General features: G+C 44.4%; 1 protein-coding gene across 1 annotated transcript in view; it reads left to right on the plus strand.

The window, feature by feature from the left end:
- LOC147726182 (uncharacterized) overlaps positions 1 to 26,746 on the plus strand; it is a 129,962-nt gene that overhangs the window by 86,780 nt on the left and 16,436 nt on the right. Inside the window, exon 2 of the mRNA XM_086960281.1 lies at positions 13,255 to 13,298. Coding sequence (XP_086816407.1) covers positions 13,255 to 13,298 — 44 coding nt within the window. The remainder of the gene's footprint in view (positions 1 to 13,254; positions 13,299 to 26,746) is intronic.

Below are 26,746 nucleotides of genomic sequence, written 5' to 3' on the forward strand. Positions count from 1 at the left end.
CTGATTCTGGGTCGCAAGACTCTCAGTATTCACAAGAAGAAAGGCTTGTGTTTGTTTCCTACAGGTTAATCTAAGATCTATGAAATTACCTTTTTGCCTGCTGAGAAGCATACCGTGACAGGCTGTTTTCTTTGAAGTTTTCTGTTGTACTGAAAGTACTTGATGAAATGTTTTATCACTTTCTGGGAAGTGCAATTTGGAAGGCGTTCATGAGAGGTTTTAAAATGTGGTACTTTAATGCAATGCTAATGATTTGCTACTGCATGATTTGCTCTAATCTAAAATCTATATAAAAGATCTTGATTTACAAATACAACTAATGGTGTGGTCTCCATTATTGCACCCACTTCATGTCACATTGGATGAGTGTGTTAAGTAGCTGCTTTACACGCAAGCCCCTGGCTGCCTTCCTGCTTGAGCCATGCTAACCCCCGGAGATCTGGTGGTCCCAGTTCGTACATTGCTGGCGAGCGGGGGGATCCAGGACCTGTAGCTACCTAACACCCTCCAGTGGGACAGAGTGCGCTGCAATTAATTGGACACCTGTGGTGCTGCAAGCAAACCCAATTGCCCACCACTGTCTAAGTCTGCAAAGTGTGTAGGAACCGGTGTTGACACAGCATTGTTACCTACGTCCTAGAATTTTTCTTTCAGGTTATTTGGGTCCCCACCTGACAAAATGGAGTTCCAGCTGGCTGACCTTGATAAGTACACAGTAGTGCAGTTAAGGGAGTTTTGTCATGGGATGGGGGTGCCTGTGGGGACGAGAGCTGTCAAAGAAGAGCTCCGTACCGCCTTGAGGGCATGGGTAAGGGCCCACCCAGGGGAGAGAGAGGATGAGGAACAGGTCACACACGGGGAGGCGGACACTCAGGAAGACCCAGGCCTACTCAACATTGACATGTCAGACAATGTGCTGCCAGGAAGACGTTCCGGGGCGGGGAGTAGTGTATCTAGGGGGAGTGCATCGTCGCAGGAGTACGAGGACAGGAAGGAGGAGAGGCGATTGAGGTGGGAGCTTGCCAAGTTAGAGCACCAGAGGGAGAGAGAAAGGGAGGATAAGCAGTTTGCTATGGAGGAAAGGAAGCTGGAGCACGAGCTTCAGCTCAAAGAAATGGAGCTGAGAGCATTACAGTTGGGTGTGCCAGGGAGTCCTAATGGTGGCAGCGTGCCAGAGGCTCAGCAAGAGCCCAGGTTCTGGTTACCCAAGGAGGTGATAGCGAGCTATACCAAGGGGGATGACATTGCCAGGTGGATGGAGGCGTATGAAGTGGCCTTGACTGCCCATGGGGTGCCCGAGAAACATTGGGGAGGTGGTTTGTACCAGTATAGACCACCTGACATCAGGGACACCCTCCTGTATCTGGAAAAGGCAGATCAGTTTAGGTATACCCCCATGAAGGAGGTGCTTATCAAACATTTTGGCCTCAACCTGAAAGGTATCGCCAGAGGTTCCGTGGCAGCCATAAGCTGTCCACGCAGAATTGGGTGGATTTTTTTGAGTATGCCCGTAAGGCTCTGGATGGTTGGGTGCGTTGCAGCAAGGTGCGTGATTTTGAGGGTCTGTATAACCTTTTTTTGAGAGAGCACCTCTTGGATAAGTGTTTTCCGGAGCTGCGCCAACATCTGGTGAACCACAAGCTTACTGATCCCCGTGAGTTTGCGAAGGAGGCAGATACTTGGGTTAGCACCCGGGTGTCACACAAGGGCCCCGGGGGAGATGGCACGAAAGGCGGACAGGGCGCCTCTCAGAAGAAAGAGGGTGGAGATAAAAGACCGGAGTTCTTACGAGGCCCACAAACAAGACAGTTTGGGAAAGGAGTAGGTACCCCACCTCAGAACCGTTCCCCAAAACCCACTTACCCTGACAAGAGTCAGCAGCCAAAAGTGGTCCGGTGCTAAGAATGCGGAGAGGTCGGACACTATAAGGGAGAAGCCCAGTGTCGCAAACGACTCCCAGCCCCCACTGGTGGCAAGAGTCCCGGGGTGGCTAGTGTAGCGCTTGGGTTGGAGCTGCCCCTAGATAGGGAAGGGGGGTGGACAGGCCTGACCCTGGTTTCACTTGGGGATAGAGAGATGGTCCCAGTGACGCCCTTACCATCGAATACTGCTAAGTACCAGCAGAGGGTGAAGGTCAATGGGGAGGAGGTGGACGCTCTGAGGGACACAGGAGCCAGCATGACCATCGTAGTGAGGCGGCTGGTGTCCCCTGAGCAGGTTGTTCCTGATGTGTACCATCCGGCCGTGTTGGCTGACGGTAGTATGATCTACTATCCGGTGGCTCAAGTTCCCTTTGAGTGGGGAGGAGTGTCAGGCCCATTGAGAGTTGCGATCAGCCCTGCCTTGCCTGTGGACTGTCTGCTCGGTAATGACCTCGAACATACCGCCTGGAAGGAAGTGGAGTTTAAGGCCCACACTGAGATGCTGGGATTACCAGGGTGGACTTGCGTAGCCAAGCGGTCCATGGCTGCCCGGCAAGAAGCTCAACCCGGGTTGGAGCCTGAAATCACGGCCCAACCCAATGCCGGTCCAGAGGAGAGTGTTGTGGAGGACACACCCCGTGTGATGTATGGGGAGCCCGCGGAGGTAACCCTGGAGTCCGTGGAGGTGGATGTCGTTCCCGTGGGGGACCTGCCGACCCTTGCCGAGTGGCATGTGGAAGGAGGGCCTGCCCGGGAGGAATTCCGTTGGGCACAGAAAGTGTGCCCCACGCTTGAAGGCATGCGGCGACAGGCTGAAGCCCAAGCGGTCAACCCAGAGACCGGCAGTTACCACGTGTATTGGGAGGATGGCCTCCTGTACAGTGAGCCAAGGGTTCCGGTGCATGGATCATCGAGGGCCTTAGTGGTGCCCCAGTGTTACCGGGCCTTTTTAATGGAACTGGCGCATGAGATACCCTTAGCTGGACACCTGGGCCAGGACAAGATCTTTGCAAGGCTCGTCCCACATTTCTATTGGGCTAGGATGAGGGTTGCCTCTGACACCTACTGCAAGACCTGCAAGACTTGCCAGGCCAGTGGCAAGACAGGGAAAAGAGTAAAGGCCCCATTGGAACCACTCCCAGTGGTCGGGACCCCTTGCGAGCGGGTCGGAATCGACATTGTTGGGCCGTTGGACCCTCCGACCTCTGCGGGACATCGGTTCATCTTGGTCTTGGTGGACCACGCCACTCGGTACCCGGAGGCTATCCCTCTGAGGACCGTTACTGCACCTGTGGTGGCGAGGGCCCTGATGGGGATATTCTCCCGAGTGGGATTCCCCAAGGTCGTGGTGTCAAACAGAGGCACAAATTTCATGTTGGCCTACATGCAGGCCATGTGGAAGGAGTGCGGAGTGACTTATCGGTTCTCCACTCCTTACCACCCCCAGACTAACGGGCTCGTAGAGCGCTTCAACAAGACCTTGAAGGGGATGATCCAGAGTCTGCCGGAAGACCTGAGGCGGAAATGGGACATCCTCCTCCCTTGCCTGCTGTTTTCATACCGCGAGGTGCCACAAAAGGGAGTCGGGTTCAGCCCCTTCGAATTGCTCTATGGCCATCGAAGAAGCTTCCCCGTGATGTTGTCAGCTACATGCTGGCGTTCCGCAGCCAGATGGCCAAGCTGTGGAAAGAAGCCTCAGACAACTTAGAGGCTAGCCAAGCCGTCATGAAGGAGTGGTATGACCGCAACTCTCGGACGGTAGAGTTGGACGCTGGACAGAAGGTGTGGGTCATGGAGCCTGCGTAGCTTATTGCCTTCCAGGACCGGTGGACTGGTCCCTACGAGATTTGCTCTAATCTAAAATCTATATAAAAGATCTTGATTTACAAATACAACTAATGGTGCGGTCTCCATTATTGCGCCCACTTCATGTCACTTTGGATGAGTGTGTTAAGTAGCTGCTTTACACGCAAGCTCCTGGCTGTCTTCCTGCTCGAGCCATGCTACCCCCCGGAGAGCTGGTGGTCCCACTTCTTACAGGGGCCGATATTGCCAACCCCTGGTAACATAAAAACAGCCCCCCAGGAGTCCAAAACCAGCCCCCACACTAGCGGCCCACCGGGGAAACACCCGGTGCCCGCTATGGCCAGTCCGGCCCTGCCTACTTAGATGTCAGTGACAGCTCCTCCCACCACTCTAGTTCAGGAAGGCCCATCAGCCTGGTGATGGGATGTCATATGCAGGGCACACCTCAGCTCCCTTTGTGTGACTGTCTAGAGTGAATGCACAAACAGGCTCCTGTCAATCTAAACAAAACTTTGATTGGAGTCAGGCTGCAAAGCACGAGGAGTGATAAGCACATATAAATGGTCACTTTCTAAAAGTGGCATTTCTAAAGTAGCAATGAAAAATCCACCTCCACTGATAGGCAGGATGTATCACCACTATTCCAAACATACCAAATATGGAAACAGTACTCATTTCAGATCAGAAATAACCACTGAAAACAGTTCAGGGAATTCCCAATGCAAACCAATGAGAGGCGCAGGCTCACAGCAGTGAGAAATTAAATAAGCTGTTTGTCACTACCAGCACATGCCACACAACAAAGGCACATGACCTACCTAGGGCCTACCTTAGGGGTGCCCTTTATGTAGTAAAAGGGTAGTTACAGACTTGACAAGTAACTGTAAATGGCAAGTAACTGTGACAGTAAACTATGCACGCAGGCCCTGTAGTGCCAGATCTGAGACAGGTTAGAAACGCTACTTAATCAATTAATCAGGGGTTCATAAAGCACACTACTCACCTGTGAGTGGCTCAAAGCGCTTCGGGCGGCATATGCCCCTGGATGCTTCTAATGCTGGCTGGTAGTGAGTACCAGAGCTTGGCAGCTTCTACTAAAAAAGCAGTGCCACCTATGGATTTCTTGTGGTACAGTGATATGATGATAAATGATGCAGAGTTCTGTTTGGTTTGTACTGCATGAATTTAACTTGTAGGTATAGCGGTCCTTTTCCTTTGGATGCTCCCTGGAGAATGCAGAGAGCATTGAATATTGTCCTTATTGCTATTAATAAACAATGGGGTCATGCATTCTCTTGGGTGAAGGCAGAGAAGAAGACTTGCAACAGCATATGATGTACGCAGGTGTGCCAAGGTATAGGCTGTCAGCATAGTCAACCTTACGGATTACAAATGTGAGGGTGGCAGTTTATGTTGGTGCACATGGAATGGGAAGATGCAACATAGTGTTTTCATTGTGTAGAAGGCATTCTTTGTGACATTGTTAGCATGTGATATTAAGAACTGGTCAGAATCCTTGGTTACTCCAAGGTTTCTGTTGTCAAGTTCCTTAGGTCATACGAAGATAGGCCGGTAGTTTTTCCATTGTACAGAGGTCATACTCTCTGTCTTCACGGTACTGAGTTTTAGATGGTAATTCACCATCGATGTGTTTATGGCACGAAGATAGTCATGGAGTTGTGAATTGTGAATCGTAGAGATCTTCAGGGCTATCCATTATTTAAATTATTTGGGTGTCATCTGCAGAGTTGTAACATATGAGGTTGAATAATTTCATCAGATTTGGTAAGGGGAGTTAGGTAGATATTGAATAATAGATGGGATATATTGGACCCTTGAGGAAAGCCACAGTCTTGTGTGTGAGGAAGTGATGTGAATGGAAGTAAGGTAGGTAGACTGTACTTTGTGAGATAGGAAGCAATCAACTGTAAGGCATTTCCATAGATTCGATATCGTGAAGTCTTCGCAGTAGCATGTGGTGTTTGCCAGTGGCAAATGCTGCTGATGAATCCAGAAGTAATGAGGCAGCTACTCCATTTTTATATACTATGGGGCAGATTTATGATAACTGGCGCATCCCCAGGGACGCGCCAGTTATCGTGCGCCGCAGCTCCGCCACCCATGGTGCGCCGCATTTACAATGCGGCGCACCATGGGGCAAAAACGGCACAGATGCGTCACGCATCTGTGCCGTAAAAGTGACGCATTGCTGGAGTTGCGTCGCAAGCGCGACGCAGCTCCAACAAGGCTCGGGGGTGCCCTGTCTGACCAATGCTGCGTCAAGCCTTACGCCTGCTTCAAGCAGGCGCAGGGTTTTGACGCAGCATTGGCCTAAAAGTGACTGAGTGAAATCTTATAGATTTCACTCAGCCACTTTTGCAAGGCGCACCTGCCCCGGAACGCCCACCCTGCGCCGGAACGCCCACAAGTGGCGCAGGGCTTTACAACGTGACGCATCTGCCTAGATGCGTCACTTTGTAAATCGGTCGTAGGGATGCGCCACGTTTACGCCGCAGTTGCGTGACGCAAATGTGGCGCATTCACAACATAAATCTGCCCCTATACATTTTAGACCATCCCAGATGGATATGATGGATGACTCTGTGCCTCTGCCTGGACTGAAACTGGACTGTTGGTCTGACAGTAAGCCATAATATTTGGTAAAGTTAGAGAGTTGAGTAAACACTGCTCTGTCAAATTCTTTTTCCTAATAATGGTCCATTTGATATGGGCCTGTTGTTTGCTGGATCAGATTGGTTGAGGTTTTTCTTTTTGAGGAGGGGTATGATGTAGAAGGTTTTGAGTTGAGGTGGGAATGTACCTAGTTTCATGAAACATGTTGAGTAGGCATTTGGCTACCTCTCCTGCACAGATTAAGTGAAAGATATGTGTAAAGATTATTGGCGGTGCTGGGTCTGAAGGTGATCCTGATTGTCTGGTTGCAAAGAAAATATTGAGTAAATTCTTTTGGACACAGTATTGAAGGTGAGCATTGAAGCATGATTATTGGTCTCTGTATCTGTAATGGTTAGTTAATGTGCTGTTTTAGTGTTGTCCGCGTTCCCCTCCAGGTAATTTTCAGTCTTTGCAATTTTTTTATCAATTAATTGAAAAACTTGTCACAGAAATTTTGTGATAATGGTGTTTCTGTTTTTAGGCACTCTGGATTGCGGAATTCTGTTAGAATGTTCAGTTTTGCACATTGAGGATTAATGTCTTTTTGTGTTTCTAATGGCTCTTTTGTAGGCTGTGTTATAGTCATGCAGCATGCTTTTGTCTATTTCAGAGGCTGGTTTTATCCATTTGCATGTAGTATGCAGAGTTGTGTTTTCAAACATTTGATTGTATTATAAACCCATGTGATGTTTGTTTCTTTTTAATCAACTCTGGATGTGTGTACTTTGGTATTGATTTATCCAGGGCAGTAGAGATCCAGTCACAGAAGGTGCGTATATCTTTCAGTCGCATGTTTTTTGAACAGGGTGTTAAGTTGCTGGATGTCTAGTTTTTTCCATTGTCTGTGCGAGCATTTGTTGTAGTTGGTTGTTGTTGTGTTCGAAGTGTTAATATTAAAGTGGATGTTGTGGTCCCTCTGCCTTACGGAGAGTTGTCTGTAACTGTGACTTGTCCTAAGAGTAGAATGAAAGCTTCAAGTTTGGTGTGATAACTGTGGTTCTCCCTAGATTCTTCTTGTCTACCCATATGTTGATGTCTCCTAAAATGTAAAGGTTTAGGTGGTACAGCTGGGTGTTGGTTACTGTAACAAGGAGGATATCTTTAAAGTTGGCATTGCTGTGTGGTGGTCTATATATTAAGAGGAAAGAATAAGTAATAGTTAGAGTGGGGTGATATCTTCTCATCAAGGATTCACAGCCATCCATGGTGAGTTTTTCAATGACTGTTATTTGTAATGTTTTTCAAGATGAAAGCTAGCCAAGACTCCTACAGTTTTGTCAATACGATTTTTGTTAATTGTGTAAAACAGAGGATGGGTGGCTTTGTTGCATGTGGGCACAGAATCTTCATTGAGTCATGTTTCTGTAATGAAGGTGTGGTCTGTTGTTTCTGAGTGCAGGTCAAAGGTGTTAAACTGATTTTTGTTTATGGATCTTGCATTGAAGAGGAGGCTTTTTAGTTGTTGTGTTTCTTTCTTCTCAATGTCCTCTGGTAAGGGTAGAGGTTGAGGGCATTCAGTATTTTAAGGTGGGTGGATTGGGGGTGTATTGTGCTCGTGCCTTTTGATGGAAGGGATGTATGACAGTACAACGAGATAATTTTGATTGCGGTACTTTACATTGCGGATTTTACAACGCAAGTCGTTACAACGACTTGCGTTGGAGGGCGCGGATTGAGGATTATTATAATTTTATATTCCAACACCAGTCCACGTAACAGTAGTGAAGGTGTTGGAATATAAAATTACAATATTCCTTAACCAAGAGCGCCATCCAGCGCAAGTCGTAGTAACGACTTGCGTTGTAATGGCAGCGTGGTAAAGGTCTTTTGGTGTAAACACCGCGTTGTAAACGACGTTTACCCATGGAAGTATAGGGGAGGATGTTTGGTTAGAGAAAGAGGAGTTTGTGATATGTGTGTGTGGGAGGTTTTTTTGTGGTGGTTCATGGTGTTGTAACAGTTGTGTTATCTAGGGATTTATGTAGAGTATGGCCACAAGGTTCCCCAATCATACCTTCCCACCAACACTCCCTATACTCTACATCAGGGGTCTCCAACCTTTTCTGTAGTGAGAGCTACTTCTTCTCAAGGAAAGTCCTGCTGAGCTACTAGCATATTTTATCACTGTAATGCTGATGATATGTATTAACATTCCACAATGACCACCCTAAGCACAATTATCAGTATTAACCACCCAAAAATTCCAGGTGAATTTATCAGCAGAATGCTAGGAATATGTTTATCAATATTAAATGCTTGTAATCAAGTAAAATTCAAATCATCACATGTTGTGTGCCACAAGGGGTATTACCACAGCAGTAAGTCTCCCCAACTCAAATTGAATTATCATTCAGCTAACAACTTTAAATGTGTTTTAGAATTGCGATATTTTGTCGCCATTAGCATATTCGTTTTTGAAAATACATATTTTTCTATCAAAATCCCTTTCCACTTTAAGCAATCAAACTCAATTTTCCAGAATAAAACCTTTTACTGAAAAAGCATAATTTTTTTCCTTTAAAAATCAAATCAGTTTTCATTGTTAGAAAGTACACAGGCCGTAAACATCAGCTCTTTGTTTTCATTGTGTACCGCCATGTAAAAATGCCTCTCATGGACAAATAATGCTTCAAATACCATGGTATTGGAATCATAGGGCATGCTTCCTCACCATAACACTAAGAATGCCTATGTTATACCATGAATGCCCACTATTAAACCAGGGCTACCACTGTGCCACAGCTGGATGCCCAAAATATATCAGTAATGGCCATTGTTATGGGAGAAGCGGTTGCCACTCTGTCAGGAATGGCTAAAAGCAGGCCAGTCATGCTCTTAATATGTCAGTGATGGCAGCAAGTATGTAATAACTAGACTTGTATGCCCAAAATAGTCAAGGACGAAAATATTATGGCTATGGCACAATTATACCATGAATGGGTGCAGTACTCTTATGATAGAGACCAGCATACATATTTGGTAGTCCTTGACGCTAGGAGTAGCTTTAAGGAATCAACACTGTTTATTCAGGAAGGTCACAATGTCACACACAAACAAAATAATGTGATGCTTTTAATTTTCTCTGCCCTGGATGCAAGCTCTCTTCTCCTCAGCTCTATAGTTGATCATGCTCCCAACTAACACATTTTCACTCTAGTTCTTGCAGCCACACCCTAGGGTGGGTCAGCCCTGGTTACTGCTGCTACTACTCTTTGATGTCACACACAGTGTGACTGATCGAGCAGGGCGGATAACATGGCCAATCTCCTTCTTAGGCAGATTTAAAGTGGATAAAGATGGTTCATGTGGCAGACCCATAGGACAACGCCGCAGCTTCCACTTGCTTCAACATCCTCCCCATACTCAGCAAGACCTTCAAATGGACCCACCCCCCTAAATACAGGATGACTGTCACCCATGCGCTCATCACCAGCAGGCTGGATAATGGGAACGCCCTCTATGCTGGAATCAACAAATCTCTACTCCACAAACTTCAGACTGTCCAGAACGCCGCAGCCAGACTCCTCTTCAGCATCCCACGACACAACCACATTACCCTGCACATACAAGCACTCCACTGGATCCCTGTCAAAAAAAGAGTGACCTTCAAGCTGCTCACACACACCTATAAAGCCCTCCACAACACCGGACCCCAATACCTCAACAAAAGAATCTCCTTCAACACCCCCGAAAGAAACCTCCGCTCCGCTGACCAGGCCTTGGCGAAATCCCCTGCATCCACAGAACTAGAACAGGAGGCACACCCTTCTCTTACATCATGGCCAAGAGCTGGAACAAACTCCCCCTCAGCATCAGATGAAGCCCCACACTGAAAGCATTCAGGAAGAGCCTCAAGACCTGGCTTTTCGAATGACCTGAGCTGCCCAAATCCCCCCACACACTACCCCAGCGCCTTGAGACCATCACAGGTGAGTAGTACGCTCTATAAATCCCGGATTGATTGATTGATAGGCTTCCACAGTGTGTGTTTGAGTGTTATCAACAGGCCCTGCCATTGGTTTGGCTGTCTGTAACTCTTATGGGTAGTGAAATGAGCAGTGCTGCCTTCTTTATTATACACAGAATCTCTGAGATTGGCTTGATTTGGCTTCACCTCTGAGAGCTACTTTGAGGGTGCTGGTGAGCTACCAGTAGCTCCCGAGCTACTGGTTGGAGACCCCTGCTCTACATGAATCCCACCCTCTCCTCCTTGTCAACCCTTACAGGCAAATTACCTCTAACTCTTGATAAGATACACTAAACCTCCATCAACCTCATCGTCACTGTTAGACCTGTCAGCCTTAGGGTGGTCTTCCCCAAACGTTTTGCTTTCACCCCTCCTATTTTTGCTGACTTAATTTTGTTGACCATTGGACTCTGTGCAAGTTACCACTGATAACCAGAACTAAAGTGTGTGTTTCTTCTACCCTAAACATGGTAGAATTGGCGTATACCCAATTGGCACATTTAATTTACTTGGAAGTGCCTAGTCAATTAGTACTTCAGACTTAATTAAGGAGCCCTGAAAAATATGTGTCAGGTCTGCCATTGTAGCTCATATGTGCAGTTTTGAAACTGCCATTTTGAACTGGTAAAATAAACCTTTTGCCAGGCCCAAATCTTTCGTTTCACTATTTAGAGTAGACAGACAGTTTGACTTAGATGTCTAACAAATTGTAAATAAAAGCTTTCTTTGATGGTAAAGTGGGATTTTTCGTCCACATTCTGAAAATGCCACTTTTAGAAAGCTGGGATTTTTTTTGTCCTAACCATTTGGTGGTGTAGCCTGTACCCTGTGTCAAATGACTATGAATAGCTTTCAGTTGGTCTTTGTGGATTGCTTCTGGACAGTGAGATAGTGTTGGCAGGATGGGTCACTCTAATCTAACATGGGGGAGGAACTGTCACCTACAACACTTGCACATCACAAAGGCTTTGCCTCAACGCACTCTCAAAAGACTTGTCACAAGTCTTTCCTGACCACAGACGAGCTGGGGGCAGGGAGGCGGGAAATTTCAAACACCCCATGGGGAGTTCCTCAGCCAAGCCACTGGTGAAAAGTGACAACATAGAAAGTTCTAGTAAAATCTCTACACTCTACACTCCCTTGACAATGACTGTTTATACTTCCTGTACCTTTTCTCTCTCCCCACTTTGGACAAAACTTTGCATGTGCTTGTTTTCTAAATTAACCTATAAATGCATGTTTGTATGTATGTGGTATTTCTATTGAACAAACCTAGCAAAAAGACTGTGGAGAGCAGTACGTGGTAAAAAGTTATAATATGAACTGTGTATTTGTAAAGTGCACGTTCACCCAGAAGGGTAGCTTAGCACTGATTAACAGAAGTTCATTGTTACCCAACTCAATTATACTCATTTTAGCAACCTCAATAGGATGAAAGGCTGAGTGGAACCACAGGGATTTGAACCTGTGACCATGAGGTCAAACACTGGCACCCTATAGCGCACACATTAGTCCACATTGCCACCAGAACCGGCCTATACCCGGAGCACCATCTATGTAGGCAAGAGTGAAACTCATCTCTGCCACATTTTCCAATAAACCAATAACTCCAAACTCTAGCCTAGTGTAAGAAAGGGCCCCTTTTTGCATGGTTACCCCCACCCCCCCCCACACTTTTTGTCTGACACATGATGCTCTTTGACTTGGTGTTCCCTAGGTCCCTGCCAATCAGGTTCCTGGGGCCTGTGTTCTTTCTCAAAGCTTTACCTTGTACCCCCCATTTGGCACCTCTCTGGACACAAGTAACCCCCTGTAAAAGGTACTGTAGCCAGGGAAGGCCTCTAAAGCCTGTAACAGCTGTTGTGCCACCCTTAGAGGCCATGTGCCTTTACACCCACAAACTGCCATAGCAGTATGCATAGTTTGGTGCAAAGAAAAGTGAAAAGTCGACAAGGCACACATCCCTGTGTGCCGTGCCCGCAATCCACTGCCTGTGGCCTAGGAAACCACCACTCTAGTAGGGTGCACTAGTTCACAGTTGAAGATACAGTCGCAGGAGCATGGTACCTCTACAGTGTCTAAATCCATTCTTAGATAATTGTAAGAGCAGTGAAGTCATTAAGAGTATATGGTCTGGGAGTTGGTCATTAGAAACTCCACAGTCCATAATCGATTCACTGAAACCTGGGAAGTTTGGTAGCAAACTTCTCAGCACATTAAACCCACACTGATGCCAGTGTGGGATTTAATGTAAAATGCGCACGCGGGCATCTTAGAGATGCCTCCTGAAAAACAACCAAAGCTGGTGTGGTTCCTGAATGGCTGCTCATCATTTGCCACAACCACGCAGGTTTCCGGACCCCTGGGTAGAGAGCCTCCGCTCTCTGGGTCCAGAAACAAAGAACATTCTGGGCAGAGGTATCACACCTCCTACCCCAGGATGGGATGGGTCCACAAAAGGGGAGACCCAACCAATTCGGTTGTAGCTGAGTGTGTGAAGGAGGCATGCCGCAGATGTAACATTGACAACAGGAAAATAAAATGTAGGACATATAAGGGAGGAGAGTGAGTGAACAAATTTGTGCTTGTGAGGGCATGGTGAAAAGTAGGGGAAGCAAGACTGTCATGAAGATGGAGATAATGTAAGAGTTAATTGCCTGCCACTAAGATGAAGATAATGTGAGAGATGAAAGATATCAGAAAGGAGAACAATTATGCAAGTGTTTCACAGTAAAATGTTGTGTAGCAGAGAATGAGATTAATTGGCAAATTCCAAAAACTACGAGCCCTTCCATATCTTACTAATGTCTAATTTATAAACTCATATTTTCAGAATTTAAAGAGTTTCAATTAATCTGTAACTTTTTGTTTGTTCACCCTTAGCTCCACCTCCTAACCATGCCCCCTGACACCAGCAGCCTAATGTGGTGAGTGCCTGCACTTTTTTTCCTCCATTTAAACATTTAAAGAATTGCCTGGAACAGACTTACTAACACATTCGCCTTGTTCAAATGCAAATTATGAATGTCAAAAGTTGTTTTTCACTAGTAAAAAGGGCACATCATGGCATGGTTAAGCCAAACTTACCTATGCAAAGCTGTATTGCGAATCAGGCCCCAATGACTCAACATCTTGTGATTCTGGGCAAACCCTGTGCCAAATAAATAAATAAATGTAACATGTGTACGTTAACTGATGATCATATAAAGTGCTCCAATACCTTCAGTCCGAGTTCGCTCTATTGCAAGGGCGCAACTAGAGCCAAATTTCGGGGAGGGGTGCTAATACGTCCAGCAATGTAGAGCCAAATTTCAGGAGGGGAATCAAACTTCCAGCAATGTAGAGTCAAATTTCAGGGGGAGTGGGTGGTAGTACTTTCATCAATCTGTCCTTGTATAATGTAACTGGTGCTCATGCAAGAGTGCCTCAATACCTTCGGTGGAGTTCGAGCTGTATCACACTGCAAAAAAATAAAGCTGCATGTTACTTTTCTGGAAATACATTTTCACAATGTGGCAGCAAAGGTAATTTGCAACTTTAAGGAATAGGCAAAGTGGAGATAGAAGTACTCGGGTGCAGCTGCGATAAGACCTCCAGACCAGCCAGCCCTCAGCAGCGCAAGAACTGTCTGTGTGTGTGTCCAGGAAGCACACAACAAGGTGGGCTAAAGCCTTTTCAGCCCTATGGGCGTTGTGCGCCTGCTCTACATAAAACTTCAAAAATAAAAAAATTTCACAAGCAAGAGATCATGTGACTCAGGATTGAGTCAGCCATTCACCATGGCTGACGTAAATGAATTCAGTAGATTAGACGGCGCACAGGTGCATTTCTGCTCTCAGTAAGGCAGGATAGAACACATTGCGTTCTGGCGGGAATAGGCTCACTCGCACGCGTGAAGATGGCCGATTCATCCGCCTCCCAGGCCTGACAACTCGGATGACAAGGGGCTGTCTGTGGCATGTGCGCACAGTGATATATTCATGCAAATTGGAAACTCCAATCCATTCTTTATCAAATGTGACTGCAGCGCATACCTGAATAAAGTGAGATAACGGAGGTGCCCTGTCTAATATATGCAGAAGGCAATCAATTTAGAGCAGCTTTCTCAACCTTTCAAGCTCAGATGTCCAGTTTCAGTTCCTGTAGCTGCAAAGTGCTCATTTTTTTAAAAATGCTGAATATTCTGTTTCTTCCGTATTTTGTCTGGCTGTAGAACCATTCATAAAATGGTGGAAATGCGGTGACGCCATTTTAAACATCTTAGAGGGTTCAGTGTCAGAAGCCAGGCAGCTGCCTGTTCCGACCAAAGGTTTGCACTGGTGGCTATAACCAGGCGTGGCAGCAGTTTTAGCAGGGAGTACGGGGCCTGGGCCAACTTGCTTCTCAATATATATCACAACAGTACACTGGCGTCCGACGCCACTAGTGACATATCCCTTTTATCTGCCATGTTATTAAGAAACTGTCAAACTTGCTTTAGAGTTGATTAATTGAGCAGTAGTTTAGGTCCTTAATAAATGTGGGGACCGGGCATTATTCGACTTAACATGTATTCTATTCCAACCAGTGCTTGAAATGGAAAAATAGAAGTGTAGGTACTCTGTACCAGAGTACCTGCTTGTTTCTGAGAAGTGCCGGTATTCTCCATTCAAAAGAATTGCAATTCTCTTGAGAAGTGCCGGTAGTCTCCCTCTCAAAATAAAAAAGTGGTGGTACTCCGTACCGGACAGGACCTGCCCATTTAAAGCACTGATTCCAACGGCAAAAAGGTACCACCGGGTGCATGTCTTCCAGCTCCGGTAGCTCCCCATCAAGTACCCCAACACTGTCTCAGCATAAACCTAGTGGTTCCAGAATGGAATACCAGGATTGTGCCGTGAGCGAGAATGAAACAAAAGCAAACACACAAGACCCTTGCTATAGCATCTCTAATTCTGTAAAGAACTGAGATTTTAGGCCATGTGCATTACAAAGATAATCTACATATCTCAAGTGCATAGCATCCCTTGAGTGACCTCGCAACTATCCAGTATTGACACCCTACATCTGGCCGGAATATCATATGGTAAACTTCCAGATGTATGCCAATATTTTTTATTTATTCATTTTGGGGAATGCTGGCGAAAAAATCTTTAATGTACAAGATCAGTAACATTAATTATCAATAATAATAATAAGGTGGTTTGATATTCCTTTAGTACAATAGTGATCAGAGATAACGTATTAATCGTCACTTATGTTTATTTTAATGCAGTTAAAAACAAATGAATACAATTTTCTCTTTGGAAGGCAGCGGAGAACTTTAGACTGGTGGACAGTCAAAAAATCGATTTTTACATATCGAAGCACATTTATAAAGAATTTTAAATATCGTAGGGACAGAATATCTAAATCAAGAATATCGACAAACAGAATATCGAAATTAAGGTAAGAAATATTGATTTTGCAAATATCGATGTTAGTAATATCGATAGTTAAATCATCGATGTTAATAATGTCGATATTTATACGAGTGTTATCTATTTTAGTATGTATTTTATATGTATGTGTTCTATATTTTCTTGTTAAGTATTGTACTGTTTTTCTAAATATATGCATACATTTTTTAGAAAATATTAATTGTTTTTAAAATAATTTTTGTGTTTTAGTAGCCTAGCGGGTTGTGGGGTTATAAGGGAATAGGGTGGGAAGTAATTTAATTATACTAAATTAAATAATAATTTTTTGGAATTATTACGTAATTTTAATTACATTTTGTGTTTTATCTCTGTAGTGGGTTGTGGGTTTATAGGGGAATAGGATGGGAAGTAATTTAAGTTTAATTAAGTAATGATAATTTTTTTATTAATATTATCAATAATTAATGTATTGTTAATTAATTGGTAATTAATTATTATAAATTGATAATTATTTTATTTGTTTTAATTTATTACTGGAGTGGGTTGTGGGTTTATAGGGGAATAGGGTGGGAAGTAAATTATTTGTAATTGAGAAATTAATTAAGAAAAATTGAGCCTTTGGTATTTTGTGTTAATTAATTATTCAAGGATTATGAATTTTTATTACTTAATTAATATTTGGTTTTTAACATATTATTTATTGTTATTGATAATTAGTTTATTTTTATTTAATTATTAATTGCAAATTAATTTTTATTAATCGATTAATTGAAAATTAATTTAATTGTGTGAAATTTTATGTGGAGTGTGTTGGGTGTTTATTGGGTGATAGGGTGGGAAGTATTTAATATTATTAAAGTAATTATTATTTTTTGATATATTTGTAGTTTTTTTTTCTTCTAAATTTCTCAATAAATCATTATTTAATTACTATATTTATTTCATTTATAAGTATGTTATTTTTAACATCTACGTTGTCCAACGCTTTCCCTACTGTTGCACTCACTGTAGTGGGAATAGTAATTTTTGCCTCTAAAAATATCCAGCGCTTTCCCTACTGTTGCACTCTCTGGCGTGGGAATAGTAATTTTTACCCCTACGCTATCCAACACTTTCCTTACGGTTGCACTCACTGGAGTGGGAATAGTAAGTTTTACCCAAATGCTATCCAGCACTTTCCTTACTGTTTTACTCTCTGGAGTGGGAATAGTAATTTTTACCCTTACATGAACCAATGCTTCCCCTACTATTGCACTCACTGGAGTGGGAATAGTAATTTTTACCCCTACGCTATCCAGCGCTTTCCCTACTGTTGCACTCACTCGAGTGGGAATAGTAATTTTTACCCCTACGCTATCCAGCGCTTTCCCTACTGTTGCACTGTCTGGAGTGGGAATAGTAATTTCTACCCCTACGCTATCCAATGCTTTCCCTAATGTTGCACTATGTGGAGTAAGTATATATATTTATTTATATGTATATGTGTAATTTATTTTAACATTATGGGGCCGATTTCGATTTGGTTAAATCCCTTTACAAATAGCCGTACGAAGCAAATTTCTAGAACGAATCGTACCCATAAACGTCCCCGTACGTACGATGAAGTACGATTCGGATCCAAAGCAGATCTCCGTACAAATTGTACTGAAACTGTACGACTAAAAAATACGTGCTATTTGTATCCGGAACACGCAGTACGCGACGTCCGTACATAATTAAGCAGCAGTTTCCGGCCCAGCAAGTATGATTCGTCTCTGCGACACTCCGTACGACTCTTTTTCTACTAGAGCTCAAAACGTCTGGAAAAGCAGAATTCGACCCTAACTGCATCCCCGGTACGTGCATGAATGCCGGGGTATGTTGCGTTCACATGCCATGAATGCCGGGGTACAGTGCGTATACACTCCATGAATGCCGGGGTACGGTCATTACACATGCTCGCGTATGGCTCCATTACAATAGTGATACAACTCGCTCATACGTGACGTTTTCCGTACGAATCGCATTCTGATTCCCTTGTTTGGATCGTACTTGTCGGGTCGTACAGCATGTTTACGATTCATACGGTTCACTTTGAGGGTCTGTGTCGTACAGATTTTCCCTTGCTATCGTACGGTTCGCAACAATTCGGTCGTATACTTTTCCTACGAATCGTACTACGGGATTCGGACGGTAATTGGACGAGTCGTAAGGAAAGGGCTACGGATTCGATTCAGTTGTACAGATTAGTTTACCGAATTGGAATTGGCCCCTAAATGTATTAGTTATTATTTTTAAATATGTTTTAATATTTGTAACTATATTTCTTTTAATTATATTTATCATGTACTTAATATTACATTATTATAAAAACATTTAGAAAACAATATTTTTAACATCGATATTTTTGACAATATTTTTTTTCTCAATATTTTTTACTTACCTTCACGTAGATTGGATTTTGATATTTTTGACTTCGATATTTCTGTGCCGATATTTTTGTAGGTCGATTTTCAGTCCATCACATTCCTTTAGACCATCCAACACTTGTTTCGCTTCTCAATGGCACGCAGCTCTGGGGAATTTTCAAGGCTGTTTAACTATTATTTGTTGTTGGATTACAGGAATTCCATTCATGGGCTTATATATTCCACATAAAGAAAAAAATAAAAGTAGAAGAAAAGAATAAATGCAGATGACCATTACATACAAGCGAAAAGAGGAGACAAAAAAGTAGAGAAACAAACATAAGGTAGAACCTGCCACTCCCACCAGGAGTGGGCACTACACTCACAAGGATTTTAAGGGTATACTCTTCCCAACACCGAACCTGCATCTGAATCCCAGAAAAAGGCACACTGTTTAAATTAGTTTTAGATGATTGACATGGAACATTCTCGTTAACCATCCTCTCTTGCAAGTCAGGATCTTCTTTTGATCCCTGCCCCTGAAGATACTTCACGCCATCATTGACACTGTGAACCCTCTCATCAACAGTGTAATTAACTCATCACTTTCACTAGCAGAAGTACCCCCTGACTAAAAAATGGCATCAGTTAAGCCCCTCCAGAACAAGCAACTAGCGGACCCCACTAATCTCGCTAACCTCCTTCCCATCTCTCTAGTGCCCTGTCTCAGTAAACGTAAAAAAAAACTGGTTAATAGTCAATTATCGTCTTTTCTAGAAACCTCTAACACGTTGTCTCCAACTCAGTCAGGGTTTGGACCATTACACTCTACAGAATCTGCACTCTTACACACTTCAGAGACCCTCACATTTGCTCTTGATGAAGGTATATATTTAGTACTGATCTTGTTAGATTTATTAGCAGCTTTTGACACTATCTCTCATGATATCCTGTTACATCATCTTAAAGCATGCAGCATTTCCCATTAGGCCCTGGACTGGTCCTAAATCCATCTTGACAGGCAGTCATCAAATAATCATGCTTGGTCACTATCAGTCAGCCATTAAAGCCCTGCGTACAGATGTACCGCAGGTTTCCTAAATTAGGTCCAGTCCGGTTTAATGTCTACATGGCACCTCTCATAGAATTGATATCATCATTTAACATCAAAACCACCTCATAGGCTGACGATACCCAGATGATTTTAGCCTTAGACAAACACCCTGGCAATGTTGAAGTGAACTTCCAACATTGTCTTACAAAGGTAATACACAAAAAACAGAAATCATGCTCCTAGGCAAGGCTAATAATTTCACCCATAGTCGCTGGTGGCCGCCCAATACCCCCCCCCCCCATCCAATACGGGGGAGGTAGTTAACAATCTTGGGGTAAAATTTGACTCAACACTATTGTTGCGCACACAAGCATTATCAGTGGCAGGGAAATGCTTTCAGCTGATTAAATCTCTGAAGAAGTTTTTTGATCTTCTTCCAGTGACAGCAAGGAAAACTGTTACAACAGCCCTAATCACTTCCAGATTAGACTATTGTAATATCCATTATGCAGACACAAATAAGATAATATTCAAGAAGCTCCAGACTCTTTAAAAAGCAGCTGCCCGCTTGGTGCTGAAACTGCAATCCTCTCCTTAGCTTCCGCAGCCTTAAGACTACTCCATTGGCTACCTATCCATAAAAGAGTACTATTAAAGCTACTCGTCATCGCCTTTAGAGGTTTCAGGGTCTCAGGACAGAAAAACCTATCACCGAGAGTCACACACTATGTTGCCCTCTTAGATCCTCCACACCCAATCTTTTAAAACCCAGATTGTTGAGATACAAAACTGAGGGTGGGAGATCGGTAACCGCCCTGGGAGTAAAATCATGCAATAATCTCTCCTGGCATCTCCGTCTCATCCAACCAGAATCTGGTTTCAGGAAATCCTAAAAAACCTGGATTTTTGGAGCTTCGGACTCACTCTGTCTTTCTCTTATTTAACTCTCCAGCAATTGTGATAGTGGTATCTTTTTTTCTGTGCCTCCCATCTATCTCAGCACAGTGCCAAGAAACTCCAGCAGAGTGACAGCAGCATTTCAGAAATACTGCATACAATACAATACTATACTGTATATCTTGTGCTCACCCTTGGGTAGTTTGACATGTAGCAGTCAGGCTTATCATAGAGGCAATATGTAAAGCTTTGGCACAGCACTCTTACACAATAAATGCACTGAGCATCACAAAAGAGACTTCACACATGATGTATATAAAGTTTCTATTCAACACACACATTAATTAACACAACATGCACATCATGTATTTGGGGCATAAATCACTTCTGGAAATATCACTAGCAGTACTAGGTCTGTAGTGTAGTTCCTATTTTCCCAATAGGCCCTGCGCATTGGAATAACATAAACAGTAGTATCGACGTAGAAGTGCGGATCTTTCAGGCCTCCACTGACTATGCTAAACTTAATTGGGTTTGTTACCAACTAGCTCAGAGGTCACTGGAAACTTTCTTGACTGAATAGGAAGTGATCAGCTTCCCTGGTACAGACAAGAAGGGATTCAGTTTTCCAACAACCGCATAAACATGACAACTTTGTTCCTTAGAATAAAAGTCAATCTCTAGAGTCGTGTGAAACAATAGACAGTTATTTTACTCAGTCAGTTGTGCAGATTACTTTCACCAAGATGCTGAGAAATAGAGAGACGGGCGTTTTCAATAAAAGGTATTATTTATTGAACAGTCTTTCTTCTCATGCAAGAGAAATGAATTGCCACAATTGCAAGACTAGTTATTATAAAAAGTGCGTACAGTAAAATGAGGATTGCGAAATAATACTGTAAAAGCATTGATATGGTTTCTTAGCCATACAATGGTTAAAATGAATAAAATATATACATTCATATATACATTTAGCTAACGTACTCAACTGGTGCTTCTAACTACGCCTACCCCAGTGTACCTGACCTAAGCCTAATACTTGGAAGGGAGTAAGTAAGTAGCAGTTTTAGTTAAGTTGGTTTTGCCAAGGTTTGCTTCAAGAATTCTCTCTAAGGGTTTAGTCAACACCATAACTCTGAAATAGAATGTTGGAGGTCTTGTATCTCCTTCCAGGACTCGATATCCCGGTCACTCGCAAGAGTAGGCTGGAAACGCCGTAGCTGGATTTTCTCGGCAGGAGAAAAGACAGCGTCTCTCTCAGCGCGTTGAGGAGGAGGAGGGGCAGCGTCCGTGGGCAGCTTGTATCTGCTGGGCTCTGAAGGGGACAGCTGTTCTGCTCCTATGTTCACCACACCATCGCTATCATCGATGTCATTGAGGCAGCGTTTGCTTAAGGCAACGTTGGTAATATTTATACCTGAAAGGTGCCTGGTTTGACGTAAGTTTTTGGACATAAGACGTCAATAAAGATGTCACTAGGAAGTGATCGTCTCTTAGTGCTCATTAGAGTTCTATTACTAATCAAAACATAGCAAGCGGGGCTTTCCCAGGTTGCTGAGTTTATATCTTGTTGAAGAACTCGGAGTGTAATCTAGGAATCTTAGATAGTGGCTTCTGCTGTGTCATTTGCTCTAATGAGCTGCAGAGGAAGTGATTCTGAAATGTGGCTCTGTTCGTGTTAGGCCAGAGACGAGTTTCTGAAATATTACTCTTGATCGTTTATGCCATTATAGGGGAATAAATGGATTATAGTCGTATAGGGGCATAAGTTCACAGTATTTGATCAGGGTCCTAGATTAGAACGCGACAAGCCCAACCGTTTTAAAATGACATCAGTAATATGCACACTTGGGAGAGATCCTACTTTACCCCCGCAGCCTTATGTGGTGCAAATCTTTGTCAGAACTAGGCTCACCGTGGCAATTATTTTAATGCAATACCACACAGGTATAGGGAGCACCCCAGATCACAACGATATCAGTAATGTGTACAAATCAGATAATTACAACACTTTTAAACAGCACAATGGGCCAAGGTAGCACAAGTATAAGCCAATGTCAAATGTAGTATTCTTTTGGCAAGGAATCAATGTGTAAAGCAATACCACCGTACGGTATAATTAGTACCAGGCAATTCACTCCCACACACTTGCTCAGCATCAATACTCTGTGCCACGGATATCAGGCAGGTTCGTATGGAGCGTACTTGCACATACACACACAGCACCATAATGCGGGGCAACTGCTATCCGGCAGGTCAGTTGATAATACACATGCAGACCCCGTGGCCCAAGCCATGCTCCACCATTCAGCTAACCCGACTACCCTGCACCCACAGGCTGGAGATAAATAAAACCTTGCTTCCTCCTTCTAGGCCGATCGCGGCTGGAGTCACACTTAGTCAGGGTCCCAGGGAAGAAGGTGGGGGGTAGGTGGCAAAGCAAATTACGCGGCAATCGACAAATGGAGGTTTGGCCGCTTCTCTGGAAGTGCACCTGCGGTATGCAGAGCAGAAATGTGCTGAGGGTGATAGTCGTTCTATCAAATGATTCCACACAGTGCCTCCTGGCGCCAGCCCAGTTCTGCAAAGGACAGGTGGTACGCAGTCTCTTGACCCTCTTCCTATCGCTCTCCGAAGCGCTCCTTAGCCCAGTCAACTCTTCTCACCACCCAGGACTCCTCCGGGCAATACTAACTGGCCACGCAAAGTCGTTGGGCCAGGTGAGGACAGGGGGTTTGGTTTGCTCAACTGAGGGCACAAAAGGAACAATCGATGAATGGGGGATGAAGCAGAGGAGTCTCCTGGAAGAAGGATGCACCTCAGCAGGCACACATCAAACAAAGTAGCACCCAGGCAATCCAGGCACAAGGGAACATGCACCTCCCTGGAAATGAGGCACAACTTCTGGTGCGTGTTGATACAAGTTGATGCAAGTTGCATCAGACAGTTCCAGTCACATACAAAAAAGAGTTGCAAACTCCACACCTACCTGGAAAGAAGGCTCAACGTCTGGTGCGTGTTGATCTGAGTCGCACCAGACAATTCTAGTCACACACGGAAATCGCATGCAATGAACATGCAAACGGCGTGTCACGCGAGAGAGATGTGGCACAATCGACGAAGCGGGCAACGTGGGGTCCCACAACCGCTGAACCGACTCACCACCAACAAGATGCTTTATGCATGTTATGGCCCCACAATGCAGGGGCCACACTCCTTAGATGCAGGCAGTACTTTTGGAGCTCTGCACAAGGCAATCCAGTCTCCAGGCAGAAAACGTAGTTCCACACTCACGCTGAGCTACCAGTTGGGATCCCACAGGCAATGTGGGCATTTAAGAGGACACTGCTCTCCAGCTGTCACAAATAGATGGTGTGGGTCCCTCGCGCCAGGTCCTTGATGTACCCGAGACCTCCACAAGAGAACAGAGGGCAAGCCAACAAGCTCTTAGAGAGCACACTTCAGGGTGCCACACAGCAGCAGGTAGTGAGCCAGGCCAGCCACTGTTTAGGAAGGATGCACAGTCCCTTCCAATGGCAGTAATCCTCCTTGTGCACAACAGATCCCTCTGGCAGTGTGCACCAGAGGCCAAGTGTCAAAGCCTCTACTCCCAATCTATCCAGCCAGGCCCTGAAATGGCAGAGGTCCATCATCCCATTTGCATGCCCAATGTTAATAGCTGTCTATGGGGAATGCACATATATACTCCCCCAGCTTCCAGTATGGTCTGGAGCCAAACTAAAAGGCACACAAAGAGTTTTAGAGCAGAGAAATACCTACTTTGTAGAAGTGCAATTTCTAAGCTATTAATGCCAAATTCCTCTTTACTACAGGAGGGGGGTTGCCATTGTGAATCCAATAATAGGAAACATTATGAGGCTGCTCCACTGTAAGCCACTCTTGCAGCTTGAAATAGTTTCAACCAATCCTCCATGTTTACCTATGGGAAAAGCAAACCTCAGAGGCAGTGAAAACACATAGGTATTCTTCATTACGTGGGCAGGGAGCACAAATGTGTCCTGCCTTGCCTTACACCTACCACTTGCTTCACCCCATAAGACTTACCCCAAGAGTACCTTAGTGGTAGTGAAAGATCCCCTCAGTATTGGCCAGGGGTTTAGGAAAGCCAACCTATGCATCAGTGCAACTGCGCACAAGCCTTCAATGGCAGCCTTGATACATGTTTTAAAGCCTCATAGGTTCAATTGTGCACCCACAGGCCTGCAATGGCAGGCTTGAGCTATGTTTAAAAGTAAGAGAAGCACCACTTACTAATGTGTGTAGCAAGGGCGTACACACTTTCACACTGCATTTACAATGGGAATGTGCCCAGAGCCCTAAGGCCACTAAAAGAGAATCAGAAAAGCCCATGAGAAAAAAGAAAAAGTTCAGGGAAACCCAACTTCAAGCGTGTCAGGTCTAACGCTGCTTGAATAGGGTTTCACCCTACCCTCAACCAGTAACCCAGCTTCCGACAGAAATCGGCTAGTGCCATATTTATAATTTTTCAAGCAACACATTGCAGCAAGAGACCTTGCTGCACTGTACTGCATGAAAGAGAGAGGGCAGGAATGCACGATATCTATCAAGATATGGGACATTCCTGCTCTCGCCTTGCGCTTGGCCTTTTGGCTGCCTAGTGCCATTGCAGGCCCCCTGGCACCATGAGGCAAGTGTGCCAGAATTCCTTCACATAAACAATTCTTTGAGGCGTTTCCCTCCTTCCACTCGTACTGCATAATGCAGCACAATTCGATTAATTTCTCCTTGTTCTGCCTCCCGTGGGAAGGCGGATCATTTTGGTGCATTCCCAGGTCTACCACTCATGGTAAATCTGGGAATGCGCCAAAATCCATGGGTGGATGCCTAGCTACACCCACGCTCTACCCATGGAACGCCTCCCTGCGGTAGAGTAAGTTGCTGCCTTGCGTTACTCCAGATTTACCAAGCACCGCAGTCCCACACAAGGTGGCCTTGCATGGTTTGCTAAATCTCATCTAGGTTTTCTGTCCCCCTTGCATTACTTTGTGTGGCGCAATGGGACGCAAAACTTTGATAAATATGCCCATTAGTCTCTAAAACTAACAGGACCCGTACGGCCAGAATGGCTCAGTAGAGAGATATCCACAAAAGCAGACTCAAGAAAAACGAAAAAAGTTACTTTGTTTAGTGAGATAAGAATTATGTTACCAGTTTCAGAACAGTGAACAAACTTGATATTGAACGAGCTGCTGTGAATCTCTGTGTTGAAGATGGAAATAGCAACTTCACAGTTGAAATGACATTGGATGTAGTTGTCTCCTTCCAAACATCAGGTAGCAGGAGAACAGTTGTTATCTTCCGCCCAGCTGACTACCCGCTTCTCTCAACTGTCACATATTAGCATCCCAAATCCCCAGAGATGGAGCAAACCAAGACAGGAAAAATAGAGGGGTGGGATAAGATGGTAGAAAGTATTTGTTGAGGAAGACGTAAGTTAACCCGGTAGGGAAAATGCAATGAATAGAGAAGGAGTATATAACACATTTGCCCTCCAAGGAAGCAAAGGGATTTGCCAGAGGGTTAACCTTTAAAAATAACAAGCCATTTTATGAAAAATAGGTTTTACCTTCCGTTAAGACCGTCCTAGAGGTAATGGTAACTCAGAGGAAACAAAGGGCCAGATGTAGGTGGTCAAATAGCTATATTGTATTCTCCGTCTTTTTCGCCCACTAGGGATCCACGATACACATTTTCAGAACTACTTGTTAGGTAGATTTCCGGAACTCTAACTAGTGAGATAGGTGGACATCCCACCTTTTCTAACTAAGAAGTGAGTGTACATAGGACATCACTGTTAAACAAGGACACTAGAAATGTGGACACACATTATTTTTTATTAAAACTCTTGTAGGCTGTGATTATGTTTCTCAGAGTACCGGTCATATTGTGGCCGTGGCCGGTAAATTAACTTGAAAAAACAGTACTTGTAAGTCACAGAAAACATTCTTTTTTGAAAGGTTAGTTATTCGAAATTCCACTCTCTAGGGACTCTAAGCACAATGGTCGTCTTGGAAGGGTCATTTTGGACTTGTTGTACAAATTAGGTAGTGAGTCTTTGTTCTTCTCTATCTTTCGTCTTCTTTTTTGATATTGCCAGCACAGGTTTGTTGCTGATGCCCCGAGATTCACATAAGGCTCCTCCATTAGGAGGAATCTGCATTGGCTCCCCATACAGGCCAGCATAGAGTTTAAGGGCCCTGCATGGATCCGGTGCCGAAGACATTAGATCCCTTGTCTCCCTCTATACCCCTGGCAGGGCACTTCGCTCAGCATCTAAAAATCTTCTTGCTGTGCCACGAGTCACCAAAGCCAGGTGGGGCGGGAGGGCTTTTTCCTCCCTCGCCCCCAGGATCTGGAACATACTTCCGGCTGAGCTTAAGGGACAAACCTCCCATTCTCTCTTCCGAAAGGCATTAAAGACTTGGCTCTTCAGGGAGGCCTACCTATAGCCGGCTCACGCCCTCCCACTCCATACAGCCAGTACCATTGTCAACGCCTTGATTCCCATGGGCAAAGTTGCGCTTCTACAAATCATTATTCATTCATTCATTCACTTTGGTTCACTTATTTTTTGGAAACTTCTTTTTCTTTTGATT

Source organism: Lissotriton vulgaris, chromosome 3_1 (assembly GCF_964263255.1).
Source record: "Lissotriton vulgaris chromosome 3_1, aLisVul1.2, whole genome shotgun sequence".
NCBI lineage: Eukaryota > Metazoa > Chordata > Amphibia > Caudata > Salamandridae > Lissotriton > Lissotriton vulgaris.